This window comes from Panicum hallii, chromosome 5, assembly GCF_002211085.1.
Source record: "Panicum hallii strain FIL2 chromosome 5, PHallii_v3.1, whole genome shotgun sequence".
Taxonomy (NCBI): Eukaryota; Viridiplantae; Streptophyta; class Magnoliopsida; order Poales; family Poaceae; genus Panicum; species Panicum hallii.
Window position 1 is genome coordinate 7,107,781 of NC_038046.1, and position 27,945 is coordinate 7,135,725.

A 27,945-nucleotide genomic window follows, 5' to 3' on the forward strand; every position below is an offset into this window, starting at 1 on the left:
TTTTATGTTGAGGATCCCCTTGCACCGCGAGAATATTGTACAGATGAATATTGAGGTATTCTAAAATTTTAGTCACTACACGAGTAATTATAAAATTAATTGTACAGATGAAGATCATATTCGAAATTAATTGCATTGACAAAAACTAAGTTAAGTTACGAAATTATATTCGATTATAAAATTAATTGCACAGATGAAATTAATTTGCGATACGAATCTATTAAACATAACTAATTTATGATTATCTCACATTCGACTAATTATAAAATTAATTGCGATACGGAGATCACATTCGACTAATTATAAAATTAATTGCACAGACGAAAACTAATTTGCGAGATTACATTTAACTAATTATAAAATTAATTGCACAAAGTCTAATTTGCTAGACGAATCTATTAAGCATAACTAGTCTATGATCTGATAATATGGTGCTACAGTAAACATGCGCTAATGATGAATTAATTAGGCTTAATAGATTCATCTCGCGAATTAGCCTCCATCTGTGTAATTATAATTTTATAATTATTTTATATTTAGTCCTCCTAAATAGCATCTGAAAATTTGATGTGATAAAAATTAAACTTTAAATTTAGTCCTAGAACCCAAACCCAACAGAACCAAACACACCTAAGGATCTTGTGGCAGTGGCAAATGACAGTGGGACAGCCAATGGCTGAATGAAGAAATGCAGAGTACATCTAAACCAGCCTGAATGCATGAATTTTACGTAATGTTGACAAAAGCTCTCGGACATTTCCCCACAGGAGGGGAAATTTGGCCCAAACGCTCCGAGGCCGAAATATGCAGCATCGAGTTCATGTAAGATCAACGACTATAAGAGATCATTGTTCTGTATAAATTACTCCCTCCGTTCCAAAATATAGATATTTTTCTAATTTTTAGATTAATTATATTTACTATGTATCTGGATATAATATATATTTAGATGTTAAAATCTATAAATTTAGAAAAATGAAAACGATGAATATCCATTTAGATATCAAAATCTATAAATTTAGAAAAGTGAAAACCATGAACATTTTAACGGAAGGAGCATGAAACAAAGATTGCTGGGCGAACAATGGAATAGCAGCTGGAAGTTTCAATCACCACTCGCAAGTTCACATGCGTTGAACCATACAAATCGAATTTAACATCAATTCATTTGAATTAGTGCCTTCAGAAGCTCTCAATGTCAATCGGAATTCACATATATGTACTAATGTAGAACCATACATCCATATTTACCGCCAAACTCAAATTTCTGGAAAATAGCAATCTGATCAAAGCAAATGTTAGAGCGAATTTACAACTGTTTACATGATCTCAACCTACAACATTTGACAACCAAGCATCACAGCTCTGCCCCTAAATCTAGAGCACAGCTGAATCCAACAGATCTAAGAAAGAATTGGGTTACGACTCTAGCCGAATCCTCTCAAAATAGCAACGAAATCGCCACATGACCATTCCTCAGCGCTCAACGACACAGCAAGAAGGCACGAGCCAGCGAAAAATCGGGGAAAAGAATGAGCAGCCTGACATACGGGGAGGGGAGCACGGCTGCGGGAGCGGGAGGGGCGGTGGCGCTCGCGTCAGAGGAAGCCGAGGAGGACGGCGGCGCCGAGCACGAAGAGCCAGACGATGTGGACGAGCAGCAGCGCCTGGCCGGAGACTGGCGCGGAGCCGGCGCCGACCTCGCAGTAGCCGCGCCGCGCGACGCGGGCCCCCGCGCAGGCCGCCTCGGGGCAGCCGCACCAGTACGTGACACCGTCGGCGCCGCAGACCGGGTCCGGGCGGAAGCACCGCACCGGGCACAGCTGGACGTCGCCGTCGCCGTCCGCCGCCGCGGCCGCGCAGGGGTCGCCGGTCTCCGCCTCCGCCCCCGCCCCCGCCGATGCCGACGCCGCCGACGCGGCGGGCGCGGGGGAGGAGGAGGCTAGGGTTTGCGCGAGGAGGAGCGAGAGCGTCACGAGGAGGATGAGGTGGACGAAGCGTGAGGGCGGCATGCCGGGCGTCGCCGGCGGCCGATGGTCGCCGGCGAGGGGCGGGGCGGGAGTCACGGCGCCGTTGGGGGTCGGGGAGGACGCGGCCGCGGCGGTGGGGAGGGATGGAATTACGGGCGCGGCGGAACCCGTCGGCGGTTTGAGAAGTTTCCGTTGGCGACGCGTCAGCCGGTCGGCGTGGTGGGTGGGGGCGTGTTGGTTTGGGTTGGACTTGGCTGGACCGCGTTGGCGTTGGGTTGGCCGCCTGCTCTTGTCCAGTTTCGCCGTGCCCCAGAATAGCATTTGCCGAATTTTGGTCGTTTCGACGAGTTAATTAAGGCACGTATAACTTGCAACGTGAAAAATGTATCTGAAGATTTTTGTTTTTTAAGAAATATAAAAATATAACTTAGAGACGTTGCGAGTTTTTTATTCTAACGAAAATTGGGCTTAGATTGCTTCCTCTCGAAGAGAAAGCGATGGGAATTACTTTGCCATGAACCAGCATGTGATACCTTTCTTCAGTCTGAATCATTCGTGTGCTTCCTTCGCTTTCGCTTTCTTATCATGTGGTTGGCTAAATCTTCTTTTGATCGCACAAGTTTGCTTACCATACGGCAAATATGAGCATAGTCATAACATCAAGAAACAGTCAAGTACTCAAGTCTAATGCACATTTTGCTCTGGTTCGACCAGAAACACTTCAGCCTCCGTAGCAGCTAAGCCGGAAGCAATTCATCAAGGTGGAAGGGCATGGTGCTCAAGGGATGAAAACAAGCATTATCTAAGCCTCTAAGGGCAAGTTCCTAAAGAAGGCAAGTGCTTTGATTTCAACAGAATGTAAACGCCACAGCTTAGTTCCATTGAAGTACATATGAGGTTTACATGACACTGAAACAAAATCCGACAAATTGGCCATGTCCAGTCTGTCACCCCAAAGGGATCAAAGATTTCAACAGCACCAGAAGACGAAATAAGTTCAGACTGTATTGTCGGTGTTTCTTAGTCAGCATCCATTTCCTCCAGAGCCGCCTGAGCAGCTGCCTTGGCCTGCTCCAACAGATCATTTGGTACCTGTACGACAAGTGAGCAAACAAGTTTAGCTTCAAATTCACAAAGAAGGATGAACAGTGACCATTTTCAGGTGAACAGCCCAGTACCTTCTGATGCTGGCGGTTTGATTCATCACAGATCCAGCTCAACTCCAACTCGAAAGCTTTGTCCTTCGCTTCGTCATGCACTCCATAAATTCTGCATTGGGAAGATTGTGAGGATGCAATTTTGAACAGCAGTAGCCTTTTCAGGTTCATTGGCATCAAGCAGAAATGTATACAAGAAACTTGGCAATATCTTACAATATCAAAGTTAAAACACCCACAACAAACTTGGTTTTCTTTAGCATCACTATACATTAGTTGTAAACCATCACACACCTCTACTGTAACAAGAGTTGCTTTTAAGATTGTCTATGCCCATAGCTTGCAGTACTATCACAGTATTACAGTGCAATCATGGCAAGCAGTTCTCTACTATCATAGTATGTCAGTACTATCACAGTATGCAGCAAAACTTTTGATCTAAAAAAGTATAGTTCAAAAGGAATGTAATCACAGAAGTTCCTAATGACTAAACAAAGATAACTGGGTACACCCTTTGCCAGGGGTTGCATAATTGATATGAAAAATCTAGAAAACAACAGTGTGGAACAATGAGAGAAAGCCAAGTAAAGCAAAATGAATGCCAGCAAAGCTGTAGAGGTTGTGGTATTTCATTGCTACAAACATAATGAATTCAGGGGAAAAAAGTAAAACCTAAAATTTGTTAAGTGGCAAAATAAAAAGAAACTCTTACATCTTTGCAACTTCAACAATGCCTTCCCGGCAGGTAAGCTCCGAAAGCTTCAGCTTCTCTATCTCACTGCAAGACAATATTCAAACAGTTGGATTTAGAATCATTCAGAGATCCATCCATAAGATAAAAGAATTTTGCGGGGTTGCAGGAAAAATTCCAGAGTATATTTAACAGCAATTGCAAAAGTATTCTTGTAAACAAGCTATGAAACACAAATGCTAAAGTCAATAGTTACCTCGATCAGATTGTTTTAACTCGCCATTTTTTTTAGAAATAAGGGGAAGGATATATACATGAAAAACTGAGGTATGACGTATGCGAGCTCAATTATATACATGAATCCTACCTGTCACACCTTAGTGCTGAACTCTATCCAATGACCATAAAAGGAAGCATATGCAGGAGAGATCATTTGACAATGTTAATGGTATAGACGTATAGTCACTATTCTATATCAAGATGCTAACATCGGTCCAATGGTTCCGTTCAATAGCTGCACAAATGAATGGAAGAATATTGAAGCTATCAAATAATACATACTTTGAATGTTAAGATGGTATTTGGAGGATACTCCTTTCTCATGTACTTTCTTTCTCAGTAATCTGGGTTTCAATAATATGTGCTTTTACACATGCAATAAGAAGTTGTTGACTATGTTTTATGCATTGGCATGTAATTGCAACAGAACAAGAAACAAAGAGAGCATTAGAAATGAAATGAAAACTGGTAAAGCTTACGTTTTTGCAGCCTGTCTTCCTTTCCCCAACGCGGCACCAAAGTATTTCTGTTCAGGTTTGCAAAGTCAATAAACATTACAGATTTCAGAATCACAAGACTCCTAATATGTAATGGTACTAAAACAACAAGGTCATCCATACTGAACATGGACAAGCGACAGATGGAGGACATAATTCATGTAAAAACTAAAAGTCTAAAGCGAGGAGCCTTGCACTCACAATGATACAACCCTTAATCTAATACAGTAACAACTTACATAAGAGACTCCTGAGGGCTCTATCATGTAGAGCTGTGGCCCATCCCTATCATAACCTCCAAGAATAACGCCGCAACCAAAAGGCCTAATGCAACATCAACCAAGTTACGATTGCCAAATAATGTATTGACAAACGCAAGTCCTGAGTCCAGTAATTATGGACCACTACTGTTGAATATACCTGAGCCACCAGTACAGCGTGCAAAGATGAACATAACTTGCGACACGATCTGCCAATTCCTTCACAGAAATGGGTTCCCCGTAGACCCTGGTGCATTACAGTTTTAGAACATAACCATATAAAGATGCTCGTATGGTCTAAAAGACTATGTGCTTACTTTTCATAACTGGCAGCTTCTGATTTGGCCCTTGAAACAATTTGCCTGCCATCTGCTGCTAAGCCAGCAACAGCCTGCAAATGACAGTAAAGTAATTTGTGGTTACAACACACACTTCATGAAAATGGTTAGTGGAACATGAACCTTTGCAACAATAGGAAAGGGATCACTGCAAGAAAAAAATATATGAAAAATCTCAATAGATACAGCATCTTCACCGCTTTACATCAACAATTGATCATATAGGAAAACAGATAATAGAGCATGTTTTTAAAGTCTTGCTACTACATTCCGTCATTAATAGTACATGTTAGAAGGCCAAAAGAAGAAATGCAATCTAGCTCCTATATTCACTTATCAATAGCATGGATTTACTTTTACATCAAAATCAATATCAATTTTGAGTCGCTTGTAAAGGAATGTACCAAGCCAGAGTGCCGGTGCACTGAATGGATCCTCCGGTTGGACCCCTCCAGCATCATCTTTGAAGTTACCAGTTTCTCAACGCCCTAAAGGACCAAACACAAAATCACAATCCAGTCAAGACATAAGAGGGGCACCATCTTAAAAGCTGAAAAGGGTATAAAACTGAAGAAAGCCCAATCATACCAGGACAATGCCATCTTTGCACTTGATCCCGACAATAGTCCTATTCACAATTATCAGGGCATCACCATAAGATCGCAAATCAAACGGAAACAAGTAAAGAAAACAGAATGATAAGCCAGTGGAATCGAACCCGCTGTTGTCGACAGCCTTGGTGGCGTACTCAACCTGGAATACACGGCCATCTGGAGAGAAGGTGGTAACCGACAGATCGTAACCTGTGCCTATGCTGCTCATTGTCGACTTGTTTCTGTCACCTCAACGCCGCTAGTATGGAGATCACTCCTGTAAACAAAGTACCAAAACCCCAGAGGACTAGTTACCATCACACAGTGGTGGAATTAACCAGGGCAAGCACAAGGGTCCATCGAAAAAAGATCCATACTATAAACATATAGCAGCAGCCCACTACACCAAACCTTAAACAAATCCGCAAACCCTAAATCCGGTGGGTTGGGGTGAAACATATCGGGATTTCAGGGCAAAGGTAGGGGCAAATCCGCAGTGAAAATCTAAAACGAGGAACCCGTGCAACCAAACTAGGACACCCTAACCGACGAAAGTAGGAACCGAGTCAAGCCACGGGGTGGATCTCCGCCACGCGGCAGTCGTGGGGAGTGAGGGCGTCGAGGACGCCGATGGGCAGAGGGAGGGAAGAGCAATTACCTGGATCTGGACCGGCGGCGAGCGAGGCGGAGCCCCTGCGAAGCTGGGGTGGAGCGGCGGGGGGTTCTGAGCTCGGCGGCTTGGGATGGGTTTGGGGAAGACGAGATCGATGGGGAAGAAGAGAGAGGGGCGTGAGTAAGTGCGTCGTCCCGTTTCTTTCTTCCGGCCCAAGCCGAGACCTAGAAGACGGGCGGGGGCGGCAGAGACACGACACGAACACACGAAGGCGTGCCGCGTGCGTATGTTGGACTCGGGCCCGACGGGACGAGGCCGACAGATTCGAGGGCTGGGATTCGTTGGGCCGTTTCACGTGGGTAAATTTTCGTAGAGAACTTTAATGTGTGTAGTTTGCTTGAGCCTTGCTAGGCATATTTTTCTCCGGCCCTCTTTAAGCACTTTGCGGCCAAGATTTAAAAAAAATGCTAGGTACATTTTTCTTTCTTATATTTCCATGACAGTGTGGGTATGGCTACGCGCACTGCAAACCTTCTTTTTTTTTTTCGTAGAGAACTTAGTGCAAATATGCGATGCAACGCGGACGTTGCAGTGTTATTTCTTCCAGCAAGTAGTATTACACATTTACACGCCGTGGGTGGAGTACGATGATGCAGCAGAGCTACATACATGTTTCACCAGCAGCTAGATAGGGTGTTGAATCGAGCATCCGCACGCTGCCAAGCCAAACCGGAAGAAGGGAACACGACGGTGAGCACGGTCGAGTGCGCGGAGCTGTAGCTCACAGGATGACGCATTTCTGGGGGCGCTTGCCGGCGTCGGACGGCCCCGCCAGCTTCTTCTTGCCGCGCGCCGCCTTCTCCTCCGTCCTCTTGCTCCTTCGTCTGCGCAGAGAGCCACGGGTGATTTCAGATGGTTACCAACTTACCAATCTTTTTTCATCAGAGAGAGAAGAAAGGTTCAGGGAGTAATGAATTTTCCTCACTTGGCCATCATGACCTTGACGAACTCGTCGAAGTTGATGCGCCCGTCGCCGTCCACGTCGGCCTCGCGGACCATCTCGTCGACCTCGGCGTCGGTCAGCCGCTCGCCGAGGTTGGCCATCACGTGCCGGAGCTCGGCGGCCGAGATGAAGCCGTTCTGGTCCTTGTCGAACACGCGGAACGCCTCCCTGAGCTCCTCCTCCGAGTCGCTGTCCTTCATCCTGCGCGCCATCAGGTTCAGGAACTCCGGGAAGTCGACGGTGCCGTTGCTGTCGGCGTCCACCTCGGCGATCATGTCCTGCAGCTCCGCCTCCGTGGGGTTCTGGCCCAGGGACCGCATCACGGTCCCCAGCTCCTTGGTGGTGATGCAACCTGGGCATTTTGGACAACGTACGGGCTCATTACATGAAACAAAAAAAATGACGCATTATCCAAACGAAATTGCAGTGAAGGTCAGATAGATGATGGTATGATGCTCAACATGTACCGTATCATATATAGTTTGGTTCATAGAGTACAAGGAGTAATTGACGAATGATCATATATTGGATGGCATTTCCAAAATGGAACATTGCTCTTCAGCAAACCATGTCAGTCTCAACACCAATCTGATTCTATCTTTCGGAGAACTTAGCAGCCTAGTACTGCTAGTAGAAAAAAATTGACTTAAAAGAAAACTTTACCCACCCACATTGAACTACCTGATCTCATTTTCTATGCCAAAATAAGTTATTAAGGAGTTATCTATATGAAGACATTTACTACGCAATGATCAGATTATCTCAGAGACCTAGTTAAAAAATGTTTATTTAGAAAAAAGAATGTGCGTTACAATTACAAAGGCATTCCTTGGGCACTTTCAGTAAAAGGAAATAAAATTGATGGATTGTCGTCAATAGAAGACACATCGGGGCTTCGAAGTTCAACTTTGTTTGAGATTAAAGTAAATAGCAGTGTGACTAGGCCACCGTTCTATCAAAAAATATCACACTGTTAGGTTCACCATTCTGCCATCTGAAAAAGGCTTATGAAAAACATTGCTGACTACTCAACCATTCTGCCATCACTTAACTTATTTACAAAAGCGTGCTTTGTTCTATTATATGCCAACATGGCTCACCGGTTCGTGTTAGGTTCGAATTCTCTTCCAACATCACTTTATTCTTCGACCTTTTCTTTTCATTCTGTGATGTGAGTGAACTAGAATCCGATTCCATGGATCAAGTAACAAAAGTAAACCGTATTGCTTCCATACACAGCTATTGAAAACCATGCGGCAGCTGACAACTAAGATCGTATCTTGACGAACTTATAGAAAGCTCTTACATGTCTTCTGGAAATGCCCTTAGAGCAGATCTCTCTGGTTTCGAGAGAAAAAAAAAGCGACTAAATCCTAAAAGAATCTGTTTACCTTGAGATGAAAAGCATGGTGCATTCACTATTCAGCAGAATACACTTGTTACAAAATCAGTATGATCGTCCTCACTTTCACGTATTGATCTCTTACCGTGATTACAAGCTAATTCACTACTCACTAGTACTTGATTTCGTGGTTCGGATCCGGCAATCGCTGTGCTCAACACCCGTGCATCAAGACCACTGGAATTTCAGTGCCAGGCTTCCACTAGGACAAGAGCTTTGCGACACTAATCCTAAGCGCGGCGGCGCATGATAGATCTAGCCTGAAACAGCCAGGGACAGCAGCTGATCGGATGGAAACCTATAGGACTATAGGAGGACGAGGAGTGGGCTAGATCAGGCGAGAAACAAATAGCTCGATACCGTCAGAGGTAAGCCAGGGAAAGTAAAGGAGAGCAGGGAGAGGTGAGGAGGTCGATACCGTCGCCGTCCTTGTCGAAGAGGGTGAAGGCCTCCTTGAACTCTGCAATCTGGTCGTCGCTGAGCTGGTCCGCCATGGCGATGAAGCTTCGAGAAAACGAGGGAAGCAGAAGCAGGGAAGGCTACGAGCGCGTTAATGGCTACTTGGCGTGCCGGGCGTGTTCGTGCGCGAGACGGGGAGTGTGGTGATGAATGCCTGAGAGGTGCGAGCTGGGGTTATTCAGAAGAAGGGCCCAGCCCAACAGCAGGCGACTGGGTATTAAACTGTGGGCCGTGGTGGCAGTATCTGGTTCTTCACCTTCCACTTTATGAATTTTTATGTATCCTCTCAAACAAAAGGAAAACTTATCTGGATGCGCGTTACAAAAAGGAAAACCCTGCATACTATCTACCAATGACAGCTGAAAACTGAAAAGGAATAAATGTAGCTCAAATAACAGTCAAACTGAACCTCAAAGAGATTTTCTAATTTCTAGTGAATCTCCAAACAGAAAATTAGCAACCACTATATAAGAAAGCTGATCATAATGAGATAAGAGCACCAGTCTAGGCGATGATATTCAGCCGAGGAAAAGAATATAAAAGTAACCCTTGCTACCAAAATGGAAACCATGACAGCCAGAAGAATATTGGTCAACTGCTTTTGCCCCAGCAACTATACATGGGTATCTGACCATGGAATGAACTACGATTATACCAAAATGATTTTTCCAGGCTCCAAGTCACTTCCCATTTGTGCTCATCATATTTGGCCAGACAATTCCTCATCATCAGATTATACAAACATTTTGTGTATCATAGATCTTTCCAGACCTTGTAGTCAGTATTTGAGCTGTTGGGATATATCGGTGTATCCTGACATCCGATGAAGAAGGTAGGCCGTACATCCATATTGATCAAGGCATGTGCAGTTGATCTTGTACTTGCAACAATGCCGACCTCGTCAGCCGCAATTATGGCCTCTCCATATCCCTTATCTTTTACACCAGCATTTTCTAACTGTTGATTATGGGAAAGAAACATTAAAAACTGGAAATCACACAGTTATCAGGAACTGCAGAAACGGAAGATCATTACCCTGAATTTTGTCTTTGCACCCCAGATGACGAATGTTTCATTGCATGTATGATGACGATGATTGCCACGTAAACCACCGGGTTGGACCTGTCCTACGTGCAGCGATAAACAAGAAAATGCACCACCTAATAAAAAGATGGCATCAATAGTGTCTATCGAAGCATTCAACAAACGTATCTATGTTCTATTCACATCTGTTAAGCACATTCCATGCAATCATAAACAGCAAAAATATTAAGTGAGTAGACAGATTTGAATATACATTCCCCCACAATAATCACCAAGAGAAAAAATTCACTGAGCATTTGACACAAGTCAAAGTTGTGCGGAACATAGTTGCCCCCAAGATTACGAGCTAAACTCTTTGGAGCGATGGGTGTTGTGGAGTTTATACAAGGAACTTATTCTCACTACCAATCATGCACTGGAGAAAAGTTTCAAGTTCGACACAGTAGTAAGCAATAACAAACAATGTTAGTGCATTTGATGGCCCTCCACTTGGCCATAAGGGCATCAAGATATATATGACAAACTAATGTGAGGATGTATAAATGAAACATGAAGAACATACGTTGTATAGAAAAATGTACTTCAACTTGGTTAGCTAAACAATCAAGATAGCTAAAAACAATTGGTTACTACATCCTTACCACAGAATTTCTATTTCTTCACTTCCTCACTTAGGTTGAAGGGACGCAAACCAGCATTCACTATGACAAATGGGGCACTTGAGGGCAAAGCAAATAGATATGTTTAATTTTGAGTAAATGTATTTTTGATTAGTTGCATGTCAAATAAGCAACCCACACATCACTGTTTCAACAGTATATTCTCAATAACTGGAATAAATTCACCTAGTGTAACGGATGATTAGTTCCTAAGTTTTCAAGGGTGTGTGGGGGGTCTGTGTTCAGGTCTATGTATGACTCTTTTCTTCTTCTATTAATACAATGATATGCAGCTCTCCTGCGCGTTCGAGAAAAAAAACTGGAATAAATTCGATATGATAGAAAGGGTTCAAGGCAGTCTCCAGAGCATCTCTACGGAACACAGTTTGCCAAGTGGACAGTATGGCACGTGATTTAGAAATCCCTTCAGTTTGAAGCTCAATGACAATCACAGAAACGGGTGTATAGGAACAACAAACAAACACCAATTTTACAAATTTGATGTAACAACTATGTATTGCAATCACGAACCTTTCCTATCACTGAGTTAGGACATCCATAGACCATAGGAGATCCAGCTGATTCGAAATTTGAATATGTAATGCAACTATAATGAAATTTGATGGCATTACTGGAGTGCACCTCCGAGCACAAGAACATAAGAGTATGGGACACGTCAGTCGAGGGGGAGCTCACCTGGAAGGCCGGCGTCGCGAGCGGCGGCGACGGGGTCGAGCAGCCACCCGCGCCCGTCGCGGGCGATGGGGGTGGGGTGAAGCTCGGCGGGGAAGCGGACGAGGTTGGCCTGGGGGTCGTGCACGACAGCGGGGCGTCCTCCGAGCGACGGGGGCGGGGATGGGCGGTGGAAGCGGAGCGAGAGCCATGTGAGGAGGACGAAGAGGGAGAGGAGGAATGGGAAGGACGCCGGCCGCTTCAGGAAGTGCAGCAGCGACGATGCCAGGGAGTGCGGCGGCAGGGCGGCGGCCGAGATGGGGAGAGGCGGCGGCTGCGTCTGTACGTGCAGCGCGATGGCTCGCCTCGGGTTCGCCATCGGCGGTCGCCGCCGGGCAGATCGGCGGTGGTGGCGGACTGTTGGTGGAGAGTGGTGGGGACGGGTCGCTGCCTTGCCGCCGCAGCAAAGGGCTCAGCCCACGGGTTCAACGGCCAGCCTGTACAACAGTACTGTACTATTTGGGCCGAAATTTCGATCGCGATTATTTTGTTGGGCTGCTATTTGGATCGTCAGGACATGTCGATCGGCCGTTGGTTCTGACATGGACGGTACAGCAGCAGTACTACTGTTGTGCTTAGCCACGTCATTTCGAAGGCTAGCTGAGATATTTTTTTCCAGCGCCATCTTAACCACCGATCAAGAATCGAACGGCTCATGGTTCTCCTCCGCTTATCCTCTTCCTTCTCTTCCCCAACTCCCACCAAATTCCCCGCAAAACCCCAGCCGGAGCTCGCGGAGTCGCGGTCGCCGGTCGCCACCACCAATGGCGCCACCCGCCATGGCGTTCCAAGCACTCACCCTCACGCCACTCCCCCTCTTGCTCCCCAGCTCTCGCCGCCGCGTCCGGGTACGCGTTCTGGCCGTAGCGGCCGACCAGACCCCTCCGCCGCCGCCGGCCCCCCCTTCGGAGCCGGCGAACAGCCCGAGCCGCCTCCTCCGGGAGCTCGCGCAGCGGAAGAAGGCCGTATCCCCTAAGAAGAAGCACCCGCCCCGCCGCTTTATCCTCAAGCCGCCGCTCGACGACGAGCGCCTCACCCGGCGGTTCCTCAGCAGCCCGCAGCTGTCGCTCAAGGCGCTCCCGCTGCTCTCCTCCTGCCTCCCCTCCGCTCCGCTCTCCACCGCCGACAGGACCTGGATGGACGAGTACCTCCTCGAGGCCAAGCAGGCGCTCGGGTACCCGCTCGCGCCCTCGGAGACGCTCGGCGAAGGTGATGACTGCCCCGCGCGTCATTTCGATGTGCTGCTCTACCTCGCGTTCCAGCATCTGGACCCCTCCTGTGAGCGCACGCGTACGCGGCACGTCCGGAACGGCCACTCCAGGCTCTGGTTCCTGGGCCAGTACGTTCTGGAGCTCGCCTTCTGCGAGTTCTTCTTGCAGAGGTACCCCAGGGAGTCACCCGGGCCGATGAGGGAGCGGGTTTTCGCTCTGATTGGGAAGAAGGTGTTGCCCAAATGGCTCAAGGCGGCCAGCCTGCACAACTTGGTGTTCCCTTATGATGATTTGGATAAGATGATACGCAAGGACCGGGAGCCACCATCCAAGTGAGTGTTCTGTCTTCTTATCCACCCATCCATTTTTGTGGGTTTGTCTGTTATGTTGAAAATGTGCTATTGGGAGTGTAGTGATTAGAAACTTGTATCTGATCATAAGCTAAGATAATTCGATTAGTTAGTGGTCAGTGTGGCTTGGGCTTAGCTACAGTCCATTTTAAAAAAATACAGTCGTGCATTTTCAAAATTAGTGAAAACGATATCCTGATAGCTGTATCTTGTCAGCGATTTAGGGATTTTCAACCTCTTTACACACTGTAGTGGACTTTTTGAATGTATTATGTTAGCTTTGAAGCATGATAGTTGATAGCATTACCAGGACAATGAAAAGGATTATATATTTTTTTTTCTGTGTCACTGTATGATTCGGTGCTACACGTCCAATGTTCTTCAGCCTTCATGGTGGAGCTGTCTCTATGTTCCATCCTTTATAGTGTATTGCTATGTACTCTTGATGTGCTAATCCACTGTAGAAAACTGAGTACCATGAGAATATGGAGCTCACCTGTATCTACACATCTTCATGCTGATTCCATGTATCATGTTGCACATTCTCTCTTGAGTTTAGGATTTCTTACAGCAATGTGTATTGCTTGTTGGAGTACATCCGTTAGAATGTATATGGAGTACATTTTGTTAAAATGTTTATCTGTGTCTCAGGGCTGTATTCTGGGCATTATTTGGGGCTATATATTTGTGCTTTGGGATGCCTGAAGTCTATCGAGTCCTTTTTGAGGCATTTGGGATGGACCCTGACGATGAGAGCTGTCAGCCAAAATTGAGGCGCCAACTAGAAGATGTTGATTATGTTTCAGTGGAGTTTGAAAAGAGACAACTCACATGGCAGGATGTTGCTGCATACAGGGTAATGGCTCTTACAATTGTTGGCCCTATATCATCACCCTTTACTTCATTATTAACTTGTTACATTTCATGCAGCCACCACCAGATGCTCTTTTCGCCCATCCGAGGCTTTTCCGAGCTTGTGTGCCACCAGGCATGCATCGTTTCAGAGGGAACATTTGGGATTTTGACAGTAGACCCAAGGTCATGGACACCCTAGGATATCCCTTGCCCATGAATGACAGAATTCCCGAAATCACAGAAGCAAGGAATATAGAGCTTGGACTTGGTCTTCAGGTAATTTGATGTCCCTAGTCCAATTTTTTCTTCCCTTGTGCTGCATGTTTCTTTGGCTATCTGCAAAGCATGTCTGCAAATTCTGTTTCCTGCAACAATTAACATGAACCATAAATCAGAAAAGGAAATCAAAATGCTTAAAATTCTTGAGCATCGAGTGGAAGATGCTGCAGTTCTCTAGGAAACAATCAGGACTTCATATTCTCTTCATAACATAGAAAAGAGAAACCTGCCTAGCCACTTTGATTAGTTTGTTGTTTTCAAGAGAAAATTAAGAGTTCTACTTGTCACATGTTGGTTCACAGATAAGTTCTGTAGTACCTATATCTAACAAAGATATGTCTAGATTTCATTTGCAAAGAAAAACTATGTCAAAATTTAGTTATTTAATATGTCGAATATTGCTTATACTAATTTTACATTATGAGAAGTGAGACCATCATGGTGACTTGTTTCCTTGCAGCTCTGCTTTTTGCACCCGTCAAAACATAAGTTTGAGCATCCAAGATTCTGTTTTGAGCGACTCGAATATGTTGGCCAGAAGATTCAGGTATGTTGTGTCTTCTTATAAATTTTTCAGCATCCTGCTACTGTTCAATGGACCAAAAGTCATACTGTAGACCTGAGCATCTTTGTTGCCAGGATCTTGTGCTGGCTGAGAGGCTGCTCATGAAGCATCTAGATGCACCGGGCAGGTGGTTGGCGGAGAAGCATAGGAGGATGTTGATGAACAAGTATTGCGGACGATACTTGCGGGACAAGCACCTGCACCACTATGTCATCTATGGGGAGACGGTGCAAGACAGATTCGAACACAACCGACGTCTTAGGAATCCTTCAACAACCTCTGTCCAGCAAGCGTTACATGGGCTTGCATACTGTGTGTATGGCAAACCTGACGTGCGGCGCTTGATGTTTGAGGTGTTTGACTTCGAACAGGTTCAGCCAAAAGCAGTATGAGGATGTTCTCCATGGGTATCGATGCCGAGTTGCTTGCCAACGAGACTGCCAGTGGCAGTGATAAAAATACTGCAGCCTCTTGAAGTAAACCAACAGGAGATCGTTCTACTCTGAAGCCTGAAACCTGAGGTGGGAGCCTGGGAGTCTGGGACGGCGGATGAGCCAGTGGGGATCTGGAATCCCAAATTCAGCACTTTCCAATCAATTGTCAGTCCGCAATGGTAGAATAGAGATGTTGCAAATCGGCAACTGCAGCATTTTAGAGTTACAGCTTTGACAGTTGGTTGTAAATTAGTACAATTTGAGCATGAATGCAAATAGGAGCAGCACCAGCAACATGGCGGATTTCCTGTCAGAAAATTTTAATTCGTAACCGAGAGCAGAGTGATGGATAATACACACATACAGTTTCATCCGCCATGTTAGTGCGTGTATTTATGCAGATAATTCAGTTGCGAATATGATTTAATTTCTATACCAAACCGAATCGTGAGTTTGTTGGATGGCCTTTTTTTTTGGTGGTGAATTGAACAAACGGCTCTAATATGCTCGTGCAGGGAAAGGACGAACAGACCTACAAGTGGGCCTCTAACGGGCCGGTTCAGACTGTAAGCCCAAAACCAAACCCCTGAACCCTAACTTGGCCTCTGCGGCAGATACCCCTACTCTTGCCTCCTTCCTCCACGGTCGCTGTGCAGTTCTCCTCCTAAATCCGCCTCCTCCGCCGATCCCTCGTTCTCCGTCGGAAGCAAACAGGAGGGGAAGGAACATGTCGTCGCTGCGGAACGCCATTCCGCGGCGGGCTCATAAGGAGCGTGCACAGCCGTAAGTTCTCCGGCCGCAGATGCTCGCTGTTTTGTAATTCGAATTTATGCGGCATCGCGCCGCCGTCGGTCGAAATTCGGGGGCTGAGTTGGGGTCTGGGTGGGGTTTTGCAGGGAGGCGAGGAAGAAGTTTGGGCTTCTTGAGAAGCACAAGGACTATGTCGTCAGGGCAAAAGCTTTCCACCGCAAGGAGGAAATTATCGGGGTATTGCTTCTTTTCCATGCCTGTGTCTGGTGCATAGGAAGCCGGGATTTTGCGCGTTGTATCGGATTTCGATACTTTTAGCGTGTTATTGGCTGTCTAAGTTTAACTATCTGTATCTTAGTCTATTGTACTTGATGTTAGTTCGTGGTTACGGATGCTGTAACTGTCGTAATCTAAGGTCTTTGTTGTTTCTGATTGATTGCAGAAACTGAGGGAGAAGGCAGCATTCAGGAACCCAGATGAGTTCTACTTTAAGATGATCAACAGTAGGACTGTTGGTGGAGTTCATAGGCCAAAGTATGTACATTGCTCTCCCTCTGCCCGCTAGATTCGCTATTGTAAGGTTGGATCTACCCTGTGTTTCAATTTTGACTGTGCCTTACGTTTTGTTAGGCCTGAAGCAAATAAGTATACCGAAGAGGAACTTCTGTTGTTGAAAAATAAAGATATGGGATATATCCTTCAGTGTATTCAGAGTGAAAAAAAGGTTTGTGATGACGTCTAAAATATTCATAGCAAATAAGTACAGTTTCATCTTGTGGCTGAAGCTGTATTCTGTTTTATTTTGGATGGGGCCACTCCACAGAAAATTGAAAAGTTAAGCTCAACACTTCATGAACTGGATACCAAGCGTCCAAACAAGCATGTTTATTTTGCTGAAGACAGGTATAGATAATATGTTCATTTTGCTTACTATTTTGTAACTGTCTGTTAGGTAAACTTGTGTCAATATTGAATGGCTGGCTCTTTTGTTTCAGAGAAGAAGCCAAAGAAATACATTCCAGGCTAGGAGAATGCAGCAACATGCCTGGCTTTGACAACATCCCTTCTCGTATAAAGAAGTAATATGCGCTTCTCTTTGGAATATGGCACATATGTGTTACTTCTATAGCTAACACTCACTTGCATCATGCTTACAGTGTCATTTTTCACTGTTTAGTCCATCTTATTTATATTTATGTCTGTTTAGTCAGGAAACTAATGAGTTGTCATATTTTATATGTGACATGGGATTGTGATATTTTGCAGTTTAGTTCATTGATGGCTACATGAAAAACTTATCTCCTCTTGTCTAATCATTTGCTTTTTCCTGCCAGGAAAACAGCTTCTTCATACAGGGAGTTAGAAGAGAGAAAGCAGAGGCTTCAAAAGCTTGAGAAGTTGTATGGAGAAATGGCCTTGCAAAAAGAATTGAAGGTATCGCATCTTTTGTATTTTTGAAAATTTCCTCAGGTACTACTTTTGAAGGTTTAAACAATATGTGGCTGGGTTGATGCTACCAGTCAATTTCTGGACCTAAATTCTTTAGTATCAGATGGAATGTAAGCTTCCTTTAGCGGGTAGCCACAACTCTGACAAAATGCTTTTGGTATATTATGCTCTAAGTTGCTCACTGTCACTCAAGCTGATAGGGGAAAAAGCTCTAGGTTACTACTTACTAGTTTTAGTCTTAAGGTTTCACTTTCCAGCATGTTTCTGAAAGGAACTTTCAGTATCATATGGGCTCGTTTTGAAGTCATTGGCAGCATCGAGTTACCATGAATGGACTGCAAAATAAAGTTTCCTGCTAGATCAATGGAAAAATAACAATGCAATGACAGGTGGAAGTTGGCTATTTTCCATCTTAACTTGGCAATGGTTGCTCTATGTACTTTTGTGCTCTGTAGAACACATTCCATTATTCTGTCTTTACAAGTAAAATAAAATGCGAAGCCCAGTCAATCTGTCCATCTCTTTCATATTTTGGCAGCAGCTTGCCTGAATTGGCATAATTTTGGGATCTATAATCCAACTATTTTGTTGGAATTACAGGCACCTTATTATGGTACTTGAAACTTTGTTTGCTGCCATTTTGAATGCGCAAAAAGTTTTGTTCTCGTTAGCTCTTCAAATCATTGACTTACTAGTACATGGGCAGAAACCTGGACGCAAGAGGAAACTCCGTGAAGACGAGATGGTGAATCCGACATCACAGCCTGTCTATAAGTGGCGAGCACAGAGGAAGCGGTGAGGTAAACACATGCCCACACTTACCCTTTTTTCTGTCTTGGTGACATGTTAATTTTTGCTTACCCTCACTCTTCGAACTTCAGATGATATGAACGATTAACAAAGGGATGAAAAAAGTGAAGTATTGCAAGTGGAAGTGCTGATCGTAACAGCAAACGGAAACTGGCGCTTGAACATCTCTGATCTCACCTTGAGTCCTGAAATATTTCCAGTAAATGTGGCCCTCCTCAAGATCTACTATATCTTTGTCAAATTGTTGGGCAAACAGAATTAGGAGACGATGTAAACTTTGATATATATATATGGGAAATCAGATTCTATATGGTTCGATTCAATGGCAATGTCTTCATTCATTGTTCTGTATTCTGCCAAATTTGCCTACGGATGAGCTGTGGTTTGTTGATCTGTATTTCGAGATCAGCAAGCAACGCCAGAGGCAAGAGGATACCTACAATGTTGGGCTTGGTCACATTTTTTGTTGCACGACTAGAAGTGGAGTTGTCCCGCGTATATCAGGCAAGCGCGTATTTCTCAAGTATATCAAAGAACATTAGGATTTTACAGAGTTTACACAACCCAAAGAGAATTATTCTAGATCTGCCTAAGCCACAGAAATCCAGTTATTCTAGAACCACATGCAAGCTAATCTGATAGTGCCCCAAAAGAAAATATGTGATCCCCCTCGTCCAGGTTCCATATACTACAATCCTGATCATATTCATTTTTCCTTGAAACTTTCGACGACTTTCAACTTCTAACATTTACATATCAACAAGAAAAGTCCAAAGAAAACAGCTCAAAATACTACATCACTTTATTTGGTGAACCCTACTCCTGACATGCCAGGTTCATCCTTCTGCAATACATGGAGCATCCGGCAATGAAGTGTTGTTTAGGAGACTCCCATCACAAATATCTTGAAACAATCATCACAAATATCTTGAAACAATGTGTTCTGCAATCGCCAAACTTGATGTCAAACCGGGGGATTCTATTCCAAACAAGTTAACCAGTCCAGGAATACCATGGATATCCTGCCCCTGAAGTCGTTCAACTTAGTCAGTCGTGTGCATGACAGCATGAGAAGAATAAATTTTTGGAGCTGATACAAGAGAAGCACCTGAATGAAAAAATCTGAAGGAGGTTGTCCAGGACCAGAAAGTTTTGGTCGGATCCCAGAGTAACCAGGTTCCAAAGACCCATCCTTGAGATTTGGAAAATACTTCCTTACCATGGGGTAAAATACAGAACCTCGGGTGGGGTTCACTGAGTAATCGAACCTGACAAAGATAGACTAAGTTATAAACATCCTAATAATTTCAAACAAGCTCTACTGTGTTCTAGTTTCCATAAATCACGCGACTAGTTACACACTAGAAACATGATACTGCCCAATTGCATTTTCACATGCAACCACAGGTTCAATCATGTGTCATCCAGATACCTATAGCTTACCTTATCATCACTAGTTAGTTGCAGCAAATTCTATCAAGCATTAATGACACTGGCAAACTGGGAGTACTAGATTTGGCCTTCTATACATGCCAGTTATCGGAGATAACTTATTACAGCCTTCTTTGGTCAATAGACATGGTTGCAGTGGCTTACCTATTCAGAAAACATGACACAAGGTCCTCTACACCATCTAGCCATTCAACATCTGGGCCAAATCTAACAAGGCCATTCAAATCTATTGTGACATGGACCCCTATACCACCGTCCTCTGGTAGAGGATATATCAAGTGGCTGAAAGGACTCTTTGATTGAGAGAGGGTGAAGTAACATCCACGAGCATAGTGAGGATTGGGCACAAATGCTTGGTCCAGACCATGAAATCGTTTGGCAAGCGGAATTGCACTCAAACCCGCTGAGTTTATCAGAAGCTTTGGAAGCAAAACAAGCTGTGGGGTCACATAAGACCCTCCAGGATGGTTTTGCAGTTCTTTGCTTTCACAAATATGGAGTTCAAGGCCTTCATATCCGACATGCCCACCAATAACTGCTGTGTTATAGGATATGGTTGTTCCCAAGTTTTCAGCATCACCCTGCATCACAGAGATAACCAACATAAATAAGCTAACTTTTAATTCAAGAACTGATTTGTATGATGTTCAAGTACCAAAAGGGAGAGCATGAATGAATGAGAGTCAACTATCCCAGTACTAGGTGATAGTAAAGCTTTAAGACATCGAAGCTCAGGTTCCATCTCCATAGCTTGAGAACCCTCCATCAACTGGAGATCATTGACCCCATTTTGCTTAGCATTCATGAGGAGCATGTCCAGCTTTCCGGTCTCTGCAGCACCAGTCGCTACAATGAGTTTACCCAGTTGTTTGTGGGCAACCCCTCGTTCTGCACAGTATTTGTAGAGCATTTCCTTTCCCCTTACACAAAGGTTAGCCTACAAGAAGCAATCCGCAGGTAGAGTCAGTAACACACTAATGTGATATGCAGGAATCTTCTTGTGCACTTTAAAGCTTAACAATAGATACTAATATTCGTGGAACAGTCTAAAATCCCAAAGCACACCAACTGTTAAACTTGCGAACGTTCTGACCGCTGAAAATTATCTAACATGGTGAGAACCGCTCGTAGTCTAAAAATCAGGATCCGTGCGCACTGCGCGCGTGCTGAATTAGGGAAAATGGCAGGAGGGCGCGCGCACCTTGAGGCTGCGCGGCGGGTAGTAGATGCCGGCGTGGATGACCTCGCTGTTGCGGGAGCTGGTGCCGGTGCCGAAGCTGGGCGCCGCCTCGACCACGACCACCTCGCGCCCGGCCATCGCCAGCGCGCGCGCCAGCGCGAGGCCGACGACGCCCGCGCCCACCACCACGGCGTCCGCCGCCTCCCGCGGGGCCCCCGAGGCGAGGCCTCGTGCCGCGGGTCCCCGCCGCCGGCGGGCCCCGGCCAGGCCCAGGCGCCGCAGCAGGAGCATGCCTCGCTCGCTGCCCCCGTGGGGTGGGAATGTGGGATGGGATTTTGGTGGTTCGGTTGCGTGGTTGCCAGGTGGTGAGCCTGGGGAACGCGCGGCTCGTACCGGCACGGCAACTCGTCTGCACGCATTTCGGAAGGGAAATTTCCCATGCTACATTTCACAATCCACAGTGCACAATTGTACGGTGATCTCCGTACGCTGTGCGCGTGCATCCTAGACTTGTGCAAGCATACGCAGATTCAGCAACGTGAATGGGCCTCTACCTCCTCATCTGGCCAAGGCTAAAAAAATTTCCCTCGCTGGCCGAAGAAGCCAGGTTCGGAGGTTTTTCACGGCCGGGAAGCCGTGGGTCAGTTCCTCTCAATGAAAGCGGTGGAGGCCATCGTACCTCTCCCCGGCCATGTTTAGGTTAGGTTGGCACTATCGGTGTAGTATTCTGGTGGTAACTTGATTCACCAACTTGATCTACTTCCGGTCAGCAAGTAAGATGAACAATCCATAGTTTTCAAAAAAAAGATGAACAATCAAAGGAGCTGCCATACCAATTCAATTTTAATTTTACATCATGTACCTACCAGCGATTCAACGATCATCCGCAGTACTACTGTACTAGTGCAGCTACGTTTGCAAACTTTCGACGGTGAAGTCAGGCCTAATAAGAGTAGATGATGTTTAGCCTGCAGTAAACAGCAGGTTCCCTTAAACTTCAAGATCACCAAGTTTCAGTAACTGCTGGTACTACCTTAGTGTTGACACCACCAGACATAGGTTATCAGCTACCAGTTACCACAAATCAAAAATCAACATCGCTTGTTCAGTGACTCGGTGTACGAGTCACTGGCCAACTTTGCTTATAACATCCTAGTCCAAAACCAGCTTCTTTTGTGCCACGATTTCAACCACTGGGCAAAATTCTAAGTTGATCAATAGCAAGGCCATCCTTCTCTGTCCAGTCAGGTATAGATTAGTTCACAAGAGTTGTACTTCCCACAAATATGGTTCATATAACACATGGAAGCTAAAACTCGTGGCAGGGAAAATGACAATGTCATTTCAGTCGAAACATGCAGTTTCAAGTTTACTTTCACGGACAGAAAGCATTCTGCTAAAACATACAGCAACTTGCCGACATCAAGTTGCAAATAAGAGCTATGCAGGAAGGATTACAGAGTGGCAGCAGAACCAGACCTAACATAATCTATATCACCCGATCTTCAGTAACCTTGTACGCCCATTACTCTCTCTAGCCATTTTTCTGTTCACGTTGCCCTCTAGCAGTTGGTGTCATATACCGCCAGGCCTTGTAGTTCTGGCCCTTCCAAGCGTGGGTTCTTCTCAAAGCTGTGGGGCAAAACATAACGCAAACAAGTTACTTCTTTAGGAAAACACATGGGATTAGTTTCTTGCAAATTACACAAAAAGCTTAACATAAGTAAAACATGCACAACTGTTAAAAAATCATGCAACTATGCAAGCTGGAGACTATAGAGAAGCACTTCTGTTTGACTGTTCTTATGTCCAGAAAGAAAAGGGGCAATAGCTTTGTCAACAGCTTCTATCCCTCAGTACTTCCAACCAAAGAAAATGTATACTAAAAAAAGGTGTCCTGCACACACTAGGGACAGAAAACAAGTGCTTGGAACATGAATTGATCAAATAAACTATTCTCAAATTCCAGGAAAGCTACTAGGTCAAGTGCAGGACACTAGGGCATCCAAGTAGACAAGATATAGACTAATCTTTTTGTGGGCCAATATGTCCTTTCAGATTGATATGATAAGATTCTAGGCATATCATTTCGAATCAGTCATCTAAAAGTAATAGAGAAAGTACGGGACCTCTAGTTTTTTTAAAAAAAACATATCAAGGCATGTTTAGAAAAAAATATAACATTGAGCGAACCTTGAACTAGTTATTTGAGGATAAACTACAAATGGGTGCAAATACAAATGAAATGCCATATAACTGTGCTGAACAAGAGTGGACACTAAACCTAGCTAATGGATGAACTTTATGCCCTCGTGCTGGCAACGGGAGCCTAAATGTTTTGAGGTGTAGTTTATCTTTACAAAGTATGCCAAGATATGAAAATTGGCAATCAAACTTACTTGCTCAAAGGAATGTGCTCAAATGGTCCAGAGGTGGGAATTGTTCCGCACAAATCATTACTTGAAACATCACTGAAAAAAAAATCAAAGACACAAGGTAGTGTCAAATGGAACATTCATATGGAGCGATAGAACACTAAACATTTGAAGTTGATATGTACTTACACAACTTTGAGACTAGATATTCCAGCCAATTCCCTTGGGATTGGCCCAGTCAAATGATTGCCATTGAGCCGCCTACAAGGCACACCCATTTGTTAGCACGATGATGTGGAAAGCATAGCAAAACTTACTAGATTAATGACCATAAAGGCCAAAGCTGCAGTTAAAGCTCAATAAATGTGTAACTAACCCTAATTATGTACAGCACAGTGCCTGACCTACCATAGCCCAACACATTTTTTTTAAAAAAAGACAGAATGCTCATCTTCAACAGAACTAGCATCAAATCCACGATTAGTTGCTATAATATGATAGCTACTTTTACATTATGTAAACAGCATTTGAAAATAAACTTACAAGAATACAAGGGACTTCAACTTTCCAAGGGCAGGAGGTATTGTCCCCGAAATGTTGTTCTTGTACAAGTCCAAGCTTATTAGACTCTTCAAGCTACCAAGCTCAGATGGGATAGTTCCTTGAATGTTATTCTTGTAAAGTTCCCTGTTTCAAAGCTAGTGGTCAATACTAGTACAGGTAATTGAGATGAATCATTGGCAGGCACATGTCAAACTAAGTGGAAAACATCAACCATATCAAGCATTTATACCAGAACTGTAAACAAATAGAACATGGCCAAATTTGTAGGTTATAGAAAATAGATCCTACCTACCTTTCAAAATTGAAACTTAGGCATTAAAAGCATAAATCATGTACATGTTTCAGGATGGTCCTAGTATACTAGGGAGTTATGGAAAATGGGATCCTATCTACCTGATCAACCAAGTATGATAAGCATACTTTTATATAGCATAACTTAAGGCATGACATATCTTCTTTTACTCTAAACATATCAAGGTACATTTCTCATTAGGAGTAAAGCCATGTCCCCACAATCAATTTCCTTTGTCTCTTAAAAGTTCACATCTACCAGCTTGATAAAAATGCTGGAAAAAATTATAGGATTCGGAATTCCATTAAACTTAACAGTTTAGGTTGTAGTACCATAATATTCGATTATAAAAAAGTCCAGACTGCCAAATTCAAAACTGACTATGGAGCTTATAGAACATAAAAAGTACGGGTACAAACTAAAAAGGCCTTATTAACTCTAACAAAGCTCTTACAAGTAGGTACTGCCCATGTGCAGAGAACATGCCTTGTATACCAGTCATGGTCAAAACTACAAGTATTGTTGTTTGCAAGTAAATTGATTCACGAGCCATTTCGATGGGCATAATAGTACTTATAAATGATACAGAATTATATGCCCAAAGCAGTTGAACAAAATAATGAACGTAAGTTCCAACTTCCTATTGAGAACAACTAGAAAGATATAAACCATTTGGGAAAGACGAACTTACAGATACTGCAGATGCTCCAATTTCCCAAGCTCAGGCACCAGATGACCAGATAAGTTCAAATTACCAAGATCTCTGTTCGAAGAGGTATCAAAGCAACAATCAGAAAAGGTACTATTATGAATTTTGAAAGACATACAATGCAAGCACGGCATCCAATGGTTTTCTACAGATTGTATACGTCTTAGATTTCCATAAATACTTCAACAAAATATGTAATTCTGACTAGTGTGTTATCTGGGGAGTTTTCCTTTGAGCTATGTTACCACATAACTGGCAGACACGTGGACATATCAATCCAACTGAAATACCCAAAGAGAGAATGAAAGCAAGCAAAATTTTATGGTGAACTGAAATGGTAGCAAACATTCAACACTGTAGCCTCTTCTATCTAAAAGTTTCAACCACCTTCCTTATTGGCCACACAACCTTGGCAATCTCCTAATTAACTCACTAAGCTTCAGGAGCCACAGAATCTTGGCAAACTAACCTTTTCTGGTCACTTTAGGATAATCTAGACTAACACCCTAACTCAGCTCCACTAACTTCACAGATCAGTTTGCAAACTAAGCTTTAAGTTCAACTCCTACTTGATTGCCTACGTCCTTTTGCAGTCTACCTCGCTAGATGTCACTCCTTTTGCCACCACACACTAACTTCATTACTTCAGGAACTCATCAATTGAACACTGACTTTCTCATCAAAACAAGCTTCTAGCTCAGAGGTCAAAGGCACAGTAAGAAATCCACGAATTAACAGGTCGCATCTACAGCAGTTTTCCCAATGAACGACTTAGGGCCTGTTTGGATCACCTGACTAAACTTTAGTCCCTGTCGCATCGGATGTTTGGACACTAATTAGAAATACTAAATATAAACTAATTGCACAGATGGAGGCTAATTCACGAGACAAATCCATTAAGCCTAATTGGTACATGATTTGACAATATTGTGCTACAGTAAACATGCACTAATGACGAATTAATTAGAATTAATAGATTCGTCTCGTGAATTAGCCTTCATTTATGCAATTGGTTTTGTAATTAAACTATATTTAATACTCCTAATTAGTTTCAAAAATCCGATGCGAGGGGACTAAAGTTTAGTCACCCGGATCCAAACAGGCCCTTACTGAAGTTGGGACCTGGGAATCAATCAATCAACACAGCTAAGGCGTGACTAAGCGCACCAGCTCAGGCATCCAACTTGCCACCCGCAGCCACAGCCCAACTCAGACGGGCCGCGGGGGGGGGGGCGGGGGGGCGAGCGTGAACGAGGAATAGCCTCGGAGGAGGAGGAGGAGGAGGAGGAGGAGGCTCACAGGCGCGTGACGCGGTTGTCGCGGTCGCAGGTGACGTGGAACCAGGTGCAGGGGTTGACGAGCGTGGGGTCCCAGCTCTGGAGCACGCCGCCGGGGTCCCTGAGGCTGCGGCGCAGCGCCGAGAGCGCGTCCCCCTCGGAGTTGGCCCCCGCCAGGGCGAGCACGAGCGCCAGCGCCAGGGCTCCCGCCGCCCTCGCCGCCGCAGCCATGCCGGAGCCCGGATCGGTCGGTGGCCGAATCTGGACGCGGACGACGGAGCGCAGCAGCGGAAGGAAGGATGGGGGGAACCGCAGCGAGGACGGGACGCGAGACGTCTCGTCTGGTTGCTTTTCTCTCTGCCTCCCCGGTCCCGGCGCTGGTGGTGTGGGCTGTGGGGGGTGGCTGGCTGGTAGAAGTCGAACCAGCCGAGTCCACTTTTGTATCCAGCTCCGCGTCTCGCGTCGCGTCGTGTCGCGTGGGGCGGCGGAGCGGCGAGGCTGTTGTGCGAGTAAAGTGGAGCGGGGTGGAGTGGAGGCCCACCTGGTGGTGGGTTGGGTACTTGGGCCACCCACGCCTGCTGGAATCGAGTGGAGGGCGACAGGAGTCTGCCCCTTGGTCGTTTTCCATTACCGCCCCGCCCCCCTCTCTCTCGAGTTTAAAGACGCGCTAGGAAGAGACTAGAGGGACACTTGTTTGCGTCAAGTGAGAGAGACGCTCTCCTCTAATCTTACAAGAGCTCGAAAACGGTTTGCATTACAAGAGCTCGAAAAGCACGGGGAACCGAGGAAGCGCAGCGCAGGAGGAGGCGACGGACATAAACAAAGAAGAAGATTCCGCGGCAACTGGGCGCACCGGCAGTGAGGCGTCGACGTCGAGGTCCACTTCCGCCTGCACCCTGCTGCTGGTTCCGCGGGCCTTGTCCCTCCGCTTTTGCGCCCACTTTGCACTGCACGCAGACGCGCGTCAGGCATCAGGGCCCACTTCGGCCTGCGGCTCCTTTGCTGCTGTTTCCTCGTCGCCGTCGGTCGGAGGTTTTAGCTCGCGCGGAATATCGAAAAGTTGGAGGGCCTCTGCTGCTTTCCGGGTTTTATTTAGATGTTATTAGTATCGGTGTTTTCGCGTAACCTGGCTTTGTGCCCCGTTTCTGTCGTCGGCTCGGAGGTGCTGCGCACCTGGGGAAAGCCAGATTATTCGGCCTAACACGAGGACCTTGAAAAGACACACTAATGAAATTCCCAAAACGCCAGCGCATGGTCAAGATGTAAACAGTAGCCGTGGCCCGTGAGGACGCGATGGACTCTAAGGCGTCCGGCCCATCAACAGCTGGACCCGCTTCCAGCCCATGTCATCTTCACTTGTTTCTGTTCATCCGCCGGCCCACCGGCTCGCAGAGACCAAAACCGGCCGCGCGCAGCCCACGCCGTGAAACGTTCCGCGTACGCCGCGGTACGGGAGCGGCCGGCCGGTCTAGTAGGACTCGTGGCCTCCTCGTGGGGCAGCCGGCAGCACCCACGCCGAACGCGCGTGGGAGTGGGACAACGCCAGTTCGCCAAGCACACCCCCCCCCCCCCCACGCACACCCCGTCGCGAGCTGCGTCGCGTCGCTGTTCACCGTGTGCGCGCACGGCTGGCACGGGCGCGGCGTCGAGAGAGACCGGCCGAGTGGGGTGGGGCAACGGCCAACGGGGGAGGACG

At 45.5% G+C, this 27,945-nt stretch overlaps 8 protein-coding genes across 8 annotated transcripts; 2 read left to right on the forward strand and 6 right to left on the reverse strand.

Annotated features, from left to right (window-relative positions):
- Positions 1-1,145: 1,145 nt before the first annotated feature.
- Positions 1,146-2,374, reverse strand: LOC112894467. The gene has a single exon (XM_025962193.1). The coding sequence runs from the start codon at positions 2,289-2,291 to the stop codon at positions 1,599-1,601; it is 693 nt and encodes a 230-aa protein (XP_025817978.1). The 5' UTR covers positions 2,292-2,374; the 3' UTR covers positions 1,146-1,598.
- A 316-nt stretch (positions 2,375-2,690) lies between these two features.
- On the reverse strand, positions 2,691-6,625 carry LOC112893239 (proteasome subunit alpha type-3). Its single transcript, XM_025960448.1, has 11 exons — positions 6,444-6,625; positions 5,911-6,062; positions 5,781-5,820; positions 5,597-5,680; positions 5,172-5,245; positions 5,015-5,101; positions 4,834-4,918; positions 4,577-4,623; positions 3,840-3,905; positions 3,149-3,239; positions 2,691-3,062 (listed from the first exon to the last, which is right to left on the reverse strand). Exons 2-11 carry the CDS (start codon positions 6,012-6,014, stop codon positions 2,991-2,993), a joined length of 750 nt encoding a protein of 249 aa, XP_025816233.1. The 5' UTR covers positions 6,015-6,062; positions 6,444-6,625; the 3' UTR covers positions 2,691-2,990.
- Positions 6,626-6,954: 329 nt separating this feature from the next.
- Positions 6,955-9,444, reverse strand: LOC112893242 (calmodulin-3-like). Its single transcript, XM_025960451.1, has 3 exons — positions 9,222-9,444; positions 7,384-7,753; positions 6,955-7,282 (listed from the first exon to the last, which is right to left on the reverse strand). Exons 1-3 carry the CDS (start codon positions 9,295-9,297, stop codon positions 7,180-7,182), a joined length of 549 nt encoding a protein of 182 aa, XP_025816236.1. The 5' UTR covers positions 9,298-9,444; the 3' UTR covers positions 6,955-7,179.
- A 191-nt stretch (positions 9,445-9,635) lies between these two features.
- On the reverse strand, positions 9,636-12,247 carry LOC112893241. The gene is made up of 3 exons (XM_025960450.1): positions 11,662-12,247; positions 10,298-10,422; positions 9,636-10,219 (listed from the first exon to the last, which is right to left on the reverse strand). The coding sequence occupies exons 1-3, from the start codon at positions 12,014-12,016 to the stop codon at positions 10,016-10,018; spliced, it is 684 nt and encodes a 227-aa protein (XP_025816235.1). The 5' UTR covers positions 12,017-12,247; the 3' UTR covers positions 9,636-10,015.
- Positions 12,248-12,387: 140 nt separating this feature from the next.
- LOC112893237 (ribonuclease III domain-containing protein RNC1, chloroplastic) lies at positions 12,388-15,762 on the forward strand. The gene is made up of 5 exons (XM_025960446.1): positions 12,388-13,240; positions 13,910-14,114; positions 14,189-14,389; positions 14,853-14,939; positions 15,032-15,762. The coding sequence occupies exons 1-5, from the start codon at positions 12,462-12,464 to the stop codon at positions 15,347-15,349; spliced, it is 1,590 nt and encodes a 529-aa protein (XP_025816231.1). The 5' UTR covers positions 12,388-12,461; the 3' UTR covers positions 15,350-15,762.
- A 219-nt stretch (positions 15,763-15,981) lies between these two features.
- Positions 15,982-18,741, forward strand: LOC112893240 (probable U3 small nucleolar RNA-associated protein 11). Its single transcript, XM_025960449.1, has 9 exons — positions 15,982-16,174; positions 16,288-16,378; positions 16,584-16,675; positions 16,772-16,865; positions 16,965-17,044; positions 17,137-17,220; positions 17,476-17,575; positions 18,297-18,390; positions 18,472-18,741. Exons 1-8 carry the CDS (start codon positions 16,119-16,121, stop codon positions 18,387-18,389), a joined length of 690 nt encoding a protein of 229 aa, XP_025816234.1. The 5' UTR covers positions 15,982-16,118; the 3' UTR covers position 18,390; positions 18,472-18,741.
- Positions 18,742-18,898: 157 nt separating this feature from the next.
- LOC112893238 (L-2-hydroxyglutarate dehydrogenase, mitochondrial) lies at positions 18,899-21,392 on the reverse strand. The gene is made up of 5 exons (XM_025960447.1): positions 21,054-21,392; positions 20,508-20,789; positions 19,997-20,433; positions 19,509-19,668; positions 18,899-19,428 (listed from the first exon to the last, which is right to left on the reverse strand). Exons 1-5 carry the CDS (start codon positions 21,321-21,323, stop codon positions 19,318-19,320), a joined length of 1,260 nt encoding a protein of 419 aa, XP_025816232.1. The 5' UTR covers positions 21,324-21,392; the 3' UTR covers positions 18,899-19,317.
- Positions 21,393-22,311: 919 nt separating this feature from the next.
- Positions 22,312-26,668, reverse strand: LOC112891933 (leucine-rich repeat protein 1). Its single transcript, XM_025958942.1, has 6 exons — positions 26,272-26,668; positions 24,955-25,026; positions 23,951-24,094; positions 23,597-23,668; positions 23,432-23,503; positions 22,312-22,664 (listed from the first exon to the last, which is right to left on the reverse strand). The coding sequence occupies exons 1-6, from the start codon at positions 26,478-26,480 to the stop codon at positions 22,595-22,597; spliced, it is 639 nt and encodes a 212-aa protein (XP_025814727.1). The 5' UTR covers positions 26,481-26,668; the 3' UTR covers positions 22,312-22,594.
- Between the last annotated feature and the right edge of the window lie 1,277 nt (positions 26,669-27,945).